This window comes from Tupaia chinensis, unplaced genomic scaffold (genome assembly GCF_000334495.1).
Source record: "Tupaia chinensis unplaced genomic scaffold, TupChi_1.0 Scaffold147500_1, whole genome shotgun sequence".
NCBI lineage: Eukaryota > Metazoa > Chordata > Mammalia > Scandentia > Tupaiidae > Tupaia > Tupaia belangeri.
In genome coordinates, this window is record NW_006207351.1 from 36487 (window position 1) to 47263 (window position 10777).

Below are 10777 nucleotides of genomic sequence, written 5' to 3' on the forward strand. Positions count from 1 at the left end.
GGCCCTGCCCAGAGCGGCGGCCAGGACTGCCGAGTCGCTTCGGCCAAGGTCTGGGAGCAGAGCGGAGAGCAGCAGCTTGCGGACCCCAATGCGATTCTCTTCCAATTCGGGGCGCACACTGGCCTTCTCTAAAGGCGGCCTTCGCATCTTTGGACGGAGGCCCGCTCACTCTCGGCCCCAGGTAGCGGTGGGCAGCGGAGGGGGACCCAGGGGCCGGGACCCCGCGTCCTGGGCGGGACGGGTGCCGAGGCAGGAAGGGGCGGGGAGCCAGAGGAAGGGCGGGAGGGCCAGTCCCTTCCCCGCGAGGCCGAGGCGCCCCGGAGCCATGGCCGGCTTGAAGTTCGGGGCCACAGTCGCGGCGCTGGTGCTTCTGCTGCTGGGTGCGGCGCGCCTATCGCGCGGGGCAGGTGAGTGCGCACTCCTGGCGCCCCCGGTGCGGCCTGGTGGAGGCCCCGCGAGGCCGAGGCGCCCCGGAGCCATGGCCGGCTTGAAGTTCGGGGCCACAGTCGCGGCGCTGGTGCTTCTGCTGCTGGGTGCGGCGCGCCTATCGCGCGGGGCAGGTGAGTGCGCACTCCTGGCGCCCCCGGTGCGGCCTGGTGGAGGCAAGGGAGAAGTGCCGAGGTCGGGGGGCGCGGACAGGCAGAGCGGGTCCCTGGAACGCCCGGTGTTCTCGGCCGGCGCCCGGACCTGGCGCGCCCGGATCCCCGCACGTCGCCCAGGGCGCGGGCGCGGCACGTGGGAGCGCCCCCAGCCGGGAGCACTGCGGGAAGACGGGTCGGGTATGGCCCAGCAGGACCGGAGCGCGGAGAGCGCGGAAGCCGAGCCCGGAGGGTCTGCGCGAGGCGGCCCCTTCGCGTCTCCCCAGTCCCCAGGCCCTCACCAGGCTTGTCTCCGTGGAGGAGGCTCCTGCGCGCCCGGGGCCTTTGCCGCGCTTCTCGGGGACACCCAGGCGGCGCGGGTGAGAGCGCTGGCCTCTCCAGGCCCGGGCCGGGGAGAAGGTACAGGGAGAGAGGAGCTGGACGCCTCTTTCCCGGCGCTCGCTCCACTCCCTCTCTTGAAACTCCGGAGCAGGAACTCAAACGGGAGAGCGCCCCAAGCCTAACCCGCCAGGTCCCCGCGCCCCCGGCCCTGGCCACCCCCTCCTCGCCCCTCTGCTCGATCGATCGCTGATGCGTGTGAATTTCCGGTTGTTCCGGCTGAGGGGGAGGGACCGCGGTGCCCGGCCAGGCCAAGAGACGCCGTGCGCCCTGGCGCGATGGGACAGCGCTCAGAGCCGGGTCTTGTGAGAACCCACAGAGGCCTGTCCTGGGGCCCCCAGGGTCCTGGTTCTACAGTGGCGCGACCCAGGCCGCTTGGGCTTTGCTACCTGCACTGCACGTAAGGGGGCGTTGTGTTTGGCAGGTAGGCAAGTTTAGGGGAAGGCCAGGTTGACACAGGAGAGGGAGCTTGTGGTTCCTCTGTGTACCGGCAGGTGGCATTGCTGAGTGTGCCTACTCAGGTAACTGCAGAGGATGCGTCGAAGAGTAAACGCGGCTTAGGGCGTGCAAACGTGTGGGAGAGGAATGTGCGCACTCCGGAGCCGTGTTGGCACAGGAATGGGGGCCGGCCGCGATGGTTCGGTCAAGGCTCCCTGAGTGGCAGAATGGCAGCCTGACTTGGGCTGGCTCGCTCACTCTCCCTTCTTGCGTCCCGGGGAATGCCATCTTGGACAGCGGTAGCTCCAACCCAGTGGAGTCCCTTCTCTCCAGGAAGTTCTTGAGGGCTGGGCTGGCCCCTGGGTGTAGCCGGCGAAACCCAGGAGCGTTTCCTTTCACTTTCTTAAAGTCCACCCTTTGGTCTCAGGGGCAGGCCCTGGGAGGCCCCCGTGGCTTCCCTGGCTGGAGCGGTGGCTGAGTGCCCTGCTGTGCCTGCACTCCTGAGGTCTAGCTGGCGGAGGCCTTAGAGAAGTTTCTGGAGTGTCCTGAGAGAGTGGAGAGGGCTGGGGCCCTGGCGCGGTGGAGTTGCCGTATGGACCCCTGAACTCCCTGCAGACTCTGCACACTGACGCCGGGTTTGCGCCCACGCAGGGCTGGCGTGCAGGAAGTCGTGACTGAGCGACGCTGGTCTTCCCTCCCTCTCCCCCCTTCCCGGAGTGAAGTACTGGTTATGTCGGAGCCATAGCCTCATTTGAACCCAACTTGGGGGCCCAGATGGGGCACAGGGGTAACGCAGTGGTGTTCTACAAGGCCGACCTCAGCTGCGGAGGTTCCTAGTTGGCACCCACAAATCCCCCGAACCCACTGGGCACGTGTGCCATGGCCCAGGGAGGGCCGACGCTGGGGATGGCCATGGCAGGAAAGACCTTGTTGGGGTGCCCGTCTCTCTGTGTCTCTCTCGGTCTCTCTCTCACTCATGGAAGAAAGACCATTTTTAAATAAGTCAGCGTTGTTGCTTTCCAAGAGCCACTCCGTAGCAGAGGCTGTCAGAGGCCCGTTCCACCTGCCGTTGTCCTTGCCACACGTGAGCAGGCTGGTCAAACGCCGTGTTCGCCCACCCCGCGGGAGCCGGGCGCCCGTCCCTCAGGGCAGCTGAGCAGCACCGCTGTTGTCAGGATGTGTAGCCGGCAGGACTGGGGAGCCCCCGCCTGTACCCCACTGACTGGCGTGACTCAGGTCAGAGGAGACAGCCACTGTGACCATCGGTGGTGCACTACGCACCAGGCAGCTCCAGGTCACCTCAGGCCGCCATCTCCCCCCGGGGCTGGGCCCCAACGGCCCACATGCCCTTCCGTGGGTTCTCCCTGGTTATCAGTGTGGGCAAGGGAATCAACAACACTAACGAAAATGTCTTCAGTAGCCTATAGCTATTGTTTTTAAAAATGGTAGTGAGTAAAACCAAGATGGGAGAAAAACCATATGAGCAAGCCACCATGTTCATGTTGGTGCATTCTTCGTGTGTGTGTGTGTCTTCTTATCTGTGTGTGTGTGTCTTCCTGTGTGTGTATGTGAGAGTCTTCTTATCTGTGTATGTGTGTGTGAGTCTTCCTATCTGTGTGTGAGTGTATGTGTGTGTGAGTCTTCCTATCTGTGTGTGAGTGTATGTGTGTGTGAGTCTTCCTATCTGTGTGTGAGTGTATGTGTGTGTGAGTCTTCCTATCTGTGTGTGAGTGTATGTGTGTGTGTATGTGTGTGTGTGTCTTCTTATCTGTGTATGTGTGTGTGAGTCTTCCTATATGTGTGTGAGTGTATGTGTGTGTGTGAGTCTTCCTATCTGTGTGTGTGTGTGTCTTCCTATATGTGTGTGTGAGTCTTCCTGTGTGTGTGTGTGTGAGTCTTCCTATCTGTGTGTGAGTGTGTCTGCGTATATGTGTGTGTGAGTCTTCCTGTGTGTGTGTGTGTGAGTCTTCCTATCTGTGTGTGAGTGTATGTGTGTGTGAGTCTTCCTATCTGTGTGTGAGTGTATGTGTGTGTGTGAGTCTTCCTATCTGTGTGTGCATGTGTGTGTGAGTCTTATCTGTGCGCCTCTTATCTGTGTGTGTGAGTCTTCCTATCTGTGTCTGTGTGTATGTGTGTGTGAGTCTTCTTATCTCTGTGTGTGTCTTATCTGTATGTGTGTATGTAAATAAAAAATGAGGTCACCGTCCCATTGTGGGGCTTTACCCAGTCCCTGTCGTTAGACATTTCAGTGTCCCCAGTTTTTCCTGTTAAAGACAGAGTCTGTCCAGCAACTGGGGCCAGCCTGTGCCGATCCCGACGGCCCGGCGGTGAAAGGGCACCGGGAAGCAGACCGTTTAATGGCATGAGTGGTGCCCAGTGTTCTGTTTGGTTTTGTTTGAATTTGCCACGAACACACGTACTCAGTGAGGGTGGCGAGAAAGCACCCCCCGGGGAACGGCCACGCTGTCGTCCTCTCTCCATTCTCCTCTCCGGATTTGGGGCACGCACGCACACCTGCTTTTTCAAGCTGTAGTGTCTGGGACTTGAACTGCGCAGCCAGCCATGTGGGACCCCGCCATGCCACCGGCTGGCCCGCAGTCATCGTGTTGCTGAGGGAATAAGTGTGTAAAGCGTCGTGCCGTCTGGGTGTGCCCCGCGTGTGTTCCTGTGCTGTGGCGTTCTGTACGCGCGGGGCCGTCCTGTGACTGCGGAGAGCGTGTCCTGTTTTGCAGTGCCGCGGTCGGGGTGCGGTCGGGGTGCGAATGCCTGTCCCCGCTCCCCCAGGCTCTCACCACGCTCCAGCAGCACTTCCCTCCCTCTGCAGCAGGAAGGTTCTGAGGGAGGGGAGGACCCACAGCAGCTGAAGGCACTAGTAAAACCACGGCTCCTTTCGCCAGAAAACAGAACGCAGTCCCTTGGCTTGTAACACAAGTCTCACCTGCATCTTGCCCAGCTGTGCTCAACGAGCTTTGGCCTGGGCAGGTGGAAGGGAGGAGGGGGGAGCAGAGCTGGCCGGTCAGAGGAGCCCTGAGTGAAGTCAGGTGGGTGGGGCAGTGGGACCAGACCACCGCTATGGGGAGGGGCTGTGCCCAAGGCTGTCTGCCCTAATGGTTAGGAAAAGTGCATACCTTTTAATTATCACCATATATTATACAAATTATCTCACAATGATCTCAAACCACTTCCTACAGCCTTGCAGCTGGCCGCCACCTGCCCCCAGGCAGCTGGCAACACCTAGACAAGCAGGCCTGAGAATCAGGTCCCCTCCCTCCCCTTGTACTCGGGGGTTTGGGGCTTACGTCTGGCCCATCAGCTCTTCTTGAGAGAGAGATTTTTTTTTTTAATATAGATATGACCTTTATTGAGCCTATCCACCAAAGTGGATATGATGCCTGTACAGAACCAAATGTTCGTTACTCTAACTTCCGCAGCACAGTGAGAATCCAAACACTTGTTTAAAAACAGCCCATTCACTCAGAACCACTCCTTCGGAATCCATAGCTTCTTCGAAGCCACAGTAACCCTTAAATACGGCTAAGACCCGAATGCAGAAATTCGGCTGGTTGGAAAGCTAATTACACTTCCAACTTGCTCAAACAGAATTACAAAAAGGCAAAATTGTGTTTTCCACAGATGCGGTCCCCTGGAATCGCCAGCACTGGACGGCTGGGCGAGTGCTCCAAGCCCCGAGATAGTAAGGAATCCAGGAGCCTTAGGCAGTCTTCTCTTGTCCCTTCTTCCCGATCAGAGATTCGTGGATGTGTGGGATAACGCCCCACCAGCGGTGGTAGCCTTGATGAGAGCCCAATTCCTCATCTCCACGAATAGCGAGTTGCCAGTGGCGAGGAGTAATTCGCTTTGCCTTTCAGTCTCCTGATGCATTTCCTGCCAGTTCAGGTACCTCTGCGGTGAGGCACTCCAGGACCGCAGCGCTGTACACAGCAGCCGCCGCCCCCACGTGCAGGCTGGTCGTCCTAGATTTCAGGTGTGGACGAATACGGCCCACCGGGAACTGCAAGCCGGCCCTCTCCGAGCGGGAAACCGCCTTTGTCTTGGCCTTTCCGGAGTCCTTCCCAGCCTTACCCCGGCCATTTCGAATTCTGCTGCAGCTCACGCGAGGGAGGCAGAAAAACAGCTAGTCAGACACACCGTGAGATGCCACCAGCTACTCCTTCGTGGCAGCGCGGTTCAAACTGCCGAGAGATTTTTGCTATAGGGCGCATGTGCTCGCTGGAGAGACAGAGAGACAGAGAGATAAAAACCAAGGAATCACCCCCAGGGGGGATGGCCACACTACAATCCCTTCTCCATTCTCCTCCCTGCTTCTTAGGTGCGTACACACACACACACACACACACACCCCTGGTGTAATTTCGAAGCCACCAGGTCGGGTTCTCGAACCACAGTCAACCATATGGGAGTCCAGCTACGTAACTGGCCTATGAGCTTTTTAAATGACTCCCGCTGTTGTCTGTCGTAATGCACACGTTAACTCAGGTAACTGACCCAGTAACTCACCAACCGAGGGTCTGCTTCTGAGTGTTGTACCTGTGAGTCCCCACGTGACACAGTGGTCTCTCCCAAAAGCCGGACATTCTGTGAGAGGACACCAACAGTGCCCTGGGTCTATTATTTCATGTGGGGGACAGTCCAACGACATAGCCACGCAAACTCCCCGACAGTCTCGGGCACGAGGAACGCGCTGGTACAGCCCTGCAGCCGGGCCTGCTAAACGCAGAGCACACGCCGTGGCGGGCCTGCCAGCTGGTCCGTGGGCTCGTTGACCAGCCGTTGCCTGGTGTGCCCGAGTCACCACAGCTCCCTTTGCTGGCTCAGGTGTCCCCACGGAGCCTGCTGTGCTTAATCGTATTGCAGCTGGGGTGGGAGCTAGGCCTTTGTGCTCGCGGCTTTCTCGAGTTTGGTTGCGTCGTGTTTGGAGGTGTAAATAAACACGTTTCCGAGACATTGGCCACAGACAGCTTGGATGGGGGAGCGTAAGTCTCCGGCGTGGTGACGAAACGGGGCTGCTTTCTCCAGAGATGGCCGTGAGGTGTTCTGGGGTAGCCGGCGTCTCGGCTGACCTCCCTGCGCCAGGGAGCACAGAGGGGGAAGTGACTGGCCAGGTCACCCTGCGTCGCTGGCTTGTGTGGTGTCAGGATGGCAGCCGGGGGTCTAGTGCCAGAACCCAGCCCCAGCACTGCGCTGGCCCACACGGGGGGCTCGAGAAGGCAGCATTTCCAGTCATATTAGAGAGGGCGTCTACACTCCAGAAGAAAAGCTAGGTGACTTCTTCAGGCCAGGCCATTACGTGGGGCGGCAGGAGGTCCTCACGCCTAGGTCTTCGCTCCCCACAGAAGCGGGGATGCCAGAAACCCACCGCGGGGGCTGCCGGTGTGGGCGCGAATGACGGAAAACTGGAAAGCTGCCAACAGGGCACGTGGATTCCAAGTAGGCCCGTGGCCTGGGGTGTCCATGCACAGGGTGGGAGAGACCGCCTGGTGGTCCTTGCCTCTGCCCCACGCGTGGCCTGACACCTTCCCTGTAGCCACGCCCGAGTCTCTGCCTGTCCCTTTAAACGAGCGTCCACATGGGAGTGGCTGGGGTGTGGCCCGATTTTGCAGAAACAGCTCTGTTCCTGGAAACCAGCAAAGGGGAAATAAGCCGAAAATAATGGGGAGCTGCCCGTGGTGCAGTGAGGGAGCGGGTAGTGTGTTCAGGGGTCGCGGGCTCTGCTCTTTCCACGGCCCACGTGAGCGCAGAGGACACTGGGGGGCAGGAGCACCACCCGCAGCCGGTTTCCCCAGGGAAGCAGCATTCTCCCCTGGGGTGGCTCAGGTGGAGGACGGTGTGGTGAGAACTCTGTATTGTACCCCCCCGAATCGGTGTCACCTCACAGTGTCCCAGCTTGGAGCCTGGCTGGTTTCAGGTGGAGGACGGTGTGGTGAGAACTCTGTATCGTACCCCCCGGATCGGTGTCACCCCACAGTGTCCCAGCTTGGAGCCTGGCTGTCTGTCCCTCTCCTTAGCAGTTCTGAATGTGTGATGGAAAAAGAGCCCTCTTCAATTCTCCTGGATGGAGCCAAAGCCAAGGGGCCCTCTGTGAGCCCGGGGATGGAAGAGCAGAGCGTTCTGGGTGAGACACGCCATCTCTGCAGAATGGACGAGGTGAAGCCTGCTCCCTCGCCTGGGACTAAGGGCAATCCCCTCAGCTTTCTGAGCCCGGGGACCGCGTGGACGGGCCGCGGGCTGTCGTTCGGGATCTGCCCGCTCGGCGACCGTGTGCGCTGCCCGTGAGAGGCTTCCGCAGGCCTTGGCAGCGAGCGGCCCAGCCGGGAGCCGAGCCAGCGCGCAGCGTCTAGACAGCCAAGCACCCGCCCGCACGGTTCGTCCACACAGGCTCGCCTGTCTCCGATCTGGAGGCGGGAGCACGAGGCTGCTCCAGACGAGGCTGTCTGGCCGAAACGGCGTGTGACCTGAGAAGCAATTACAGATACTCGGGGACCGTTCCGGGCATGTCGCAGAGATGCAGAGCTCGCGAGGTGCGGCCCCCCTGTGTGAAGGCTCAGGGCACCTCCTCGACCCAGCCTCGGTCCCTGTGCAGAACGGCCACCGGCCGTGAGGCTGCCAAGCAGCGAGGAGGGCGGCGTGAGTCTGTGCCCCTGGGTGTGCTGGAAGGCTGTGCCCTGCTGAGGTGCCCAGTCTGTGAGGCCCTGCCCGTGCGGGGGCCGTCCTCACTGCAGGCTGTCCAGCTGCGGGCCTCGCTGGAGCTGGGCCTTGGGGCACCTCCGAGGACATGCCCAGCCTCCCCCGTCGCCGTTTGCTTCTGGGTTCCCGCTCACTGCCGCCTGTCCCTTATCCTCGGACCACGCATCCCAGAGGGCTCCGACTCCAGGCTGGAAACGTGAGGGGGAGGGGGAGGAGACGTGGGAGGACCGAAGCTGAAGACCTCACGGGCTCCCAGGGGCCACTTCAGCTTTTGGGAAATGTCCTCGGACGAGCGCTGGAACTGGGCTCTGTCAGTCAGACCCTGACTCCAGCTCTTACTAACTGAGTGAGTGGGCACGTTACCCAACCTCCCTAAGACTCAGCGTGCTTAGTTACACCACGGGCCGGAGCGCCAGGCTGGTGGAGGCCGCGGTGACACGACCCGTGAATCACGAACCGCGGCGCCTGCTGGAGCGAGCCTCGGTTAATGGCAATGGTTTTAGCTGGTTATTTGCGTTGGGCCCGAAGAACTCCTAGATCTCCAGTAGGTAGATGGTCTGGACCCGAAGCAGCCTGACAGGTCCCTGGTGGGGAACATGCAGGCCATGGTCACCCCACCCCGTGTCGGCTCCTGCCCGTGCAGTGGGCCCTGGCACATGTGAGGGTACCCGGGGGACTTCCTGGAAGTGGAGCTGCTGGATTCAAAGCTGAACTTATTCTCAACAACACTAGAACCAGTTTTGAAACATCGTGAGCTGAGCACTCTACACATGAATATCCTGTCCGCCCAGCTGCTCGCCAGACCAGTCTTCTCAGCTTTGGTGTCCTGCCCAGTTCCTGTGAGGCCTGGAGGACTGCGGTGCCCTCTGACCAGGCGACCGGGGGACATAAGCCGAGCCTGGCCAGTCTCCTGGAAGCAGAGTGGAGGCTGGCAGGCTCTGGCCTCTAATCCCTGCTGAGACGAGTTATCCTGCCCCGGGACTTAGTCTTCTCGGGCACTTCAGCCTGGGCCAGCTCAGTCAGGAGCAGGTTCTTATCTGGTTGGAACGTGGGAGACATTTCCTAAGTTGTGTGCACTGAGTGCTTGGCCGTCTGCAGAAGCCCAGTCACCACCAGAGCAGCCGAACCATCGAGAAGACACCCTGCAGCCTCCCCGCCCTCTGCCTCTGTGAGAATGCAACCTCGGCTCTGGCCTGGAGCCTGGAACCAGGGAGCTGTTTCCTACTGGGTCTTCAAACTCTGGGTAAACACCCTCTCCCGGCCCTGGTGGTGGAGACAGAAGACAACCCAAATGTCCATCACTTAAAGCTGGTTGGATAGACCATGCGCAGCCGAACAGCGGGACGCCTGGCAGCCTCCTGCAAGAACAGGCCGCTCCGGAAACGGACTTGGGTCATCCCCGAGATTTATCGTGGAGAGAGAAACACGAGGCCCAGACAGTGGGCGTGGCGTGGAGCCTTCTGGTAAAATGAAATAAGGGTGGTGTGCAGAAAGGCACGTGCACGCGCAGCTCTAGGAGGGCACAGAGGAAACCGGAGGAGGGGTTGCCTCTGGGGACTGAGCCAGGTGAAGGGGGACGAGGATTAGTGTCGCTGTCCTAGTCTTCCGACATGTCTGTGCTCACGTAGCCCAGTGGCTCGGGGAAGCTGGCTCCCTCGTGCGTGTGCCCCAGGTCCGGCAGCTGCGTCTCCCCAGCGGCCACTCTGAACAGTTCACCTGAAGGAAGTAGCAGGTGTCCATCCCTGTTCCTGGCTGTCCCTCCCACCAGCCGCAGCCATGGCCAACCCCCCCGGCCTGCCTCTCTGGACTGTGGATGCGACGGTTAGGCTCCCGGGCTGGGCTGGTTCCCGGTTCTGGTCAGGAGGGCTCCTCTTGCTCCTGCTCAGATCTGGGCGAGACGGCCAGCCATGAACTCTCACCTACGTGTCGCTCTCCCTCCGACCCACTCACCTCCTGCCCAGGCACTGCAGCTGTACAGGGCTGCGGACGTGCTCTTTCAAGTGACACGCACAACGGTTGTCCCCATCCATCCCAGTTTAGGTTAGTTTGCTAGAGGGCACACACGCACACCAGAGAAAGACAGAGACAGAGAGGGAAAGCGAGAAGTCACCCCCAGGCGGACGGCCATCCTGCAGTCCCTTCTCCATTCTCCTCTCGGGATCTTGGGCACGCACACACACGCGCCCACGTGTTTTTCAAGCAGCCAGGACCAGGACCCAGACTGCGCAGTAGGTCACGTGGGACCCAGGCACCTCCACCTCCATGCCACCTGCTGGCCCCACGGCTGTTCCTGTTACCTTCTATGGTGGTAACTCAGACGGGCAGGCCTCACATCCCAGATAATAAATGCCTGTACCTGTCCAGACCTCGTCCCCACGCAGCTCAGCATGTCCTACCAACATGGCCACACCCGTCCCTGCCTGGTACCCATCGGTTATGACTTCTGTAGTTGCTATGTCTGAACAAAATACTGACACGGACTCGCTTAAAAAGGTGCCCACTCATTAACTCACCCTCTGGAGCTTGGACGTCCAGACGCGGGGGGTCTTTGCTCAGTGCCCCCCCAGGCTCACCCCACGAGGCTGGCCAGGCTCACTGCCCCCCCAGGCTCACTGCCCCCCTAGGCTCACCCCACGAGGCTAGCCAGGCTCACTGCC

The 10777-nt window shown here is 60.5% G+C and overlaps 1 protein-coding gene, 1 long non-coding RNA gene and 1 pseudogene across 3 annotated transcripts in view; 1 reads left to right on the forward strand and 2 right to left on the reverse strand.

Annotated features, from left to right (window-relative positions):
* The first annotated feature begins 294 nt into the window (after positions 1 to 294).
* The window catches only part of CDCP1 (CUB domain containing protein 1), a 40853-nt gene continuing 30370 nt past the window's right edge, over positions 295 to 10777 (forward strand). For both annotated transcript variants that reach the window (XM_006169750.2, XM_027768778.1), the window contains exons 1-2: positions 295 to 306; positions 460 to 560. In XM_006169750.2, the coding sequence (XP_006169812.1) occupies positions 479 to 560 (82 nt within the window). In that variant the 5' untranslated portion in view covers positions 295 to 306; positions 460 to 478. The remainder of the gene's footprint in view (positions 307 to 459; positions 561 to 10777) is intronic.
* LOC102503412 (histone H2A.Z pseudogene) lies at positions 4753 to 7230 on the reverse strand (annotated as a pseudogene).
* LOC114006396 (uncharacterized) overlaps positions 7274 to 10777 on the reverse strand; it is a 12950-nt gene continuing 9446 nt past the window's right edge. The window contains exon 3 of the long non-coding RNA XR_003548115.1: positions 7274 to 10169. This is a non-coding gene — a long non-coding RNA (uncharacterized LOC114006396). The remainder of the gene's footprint in view (positions 10170 to 10777) is intronic.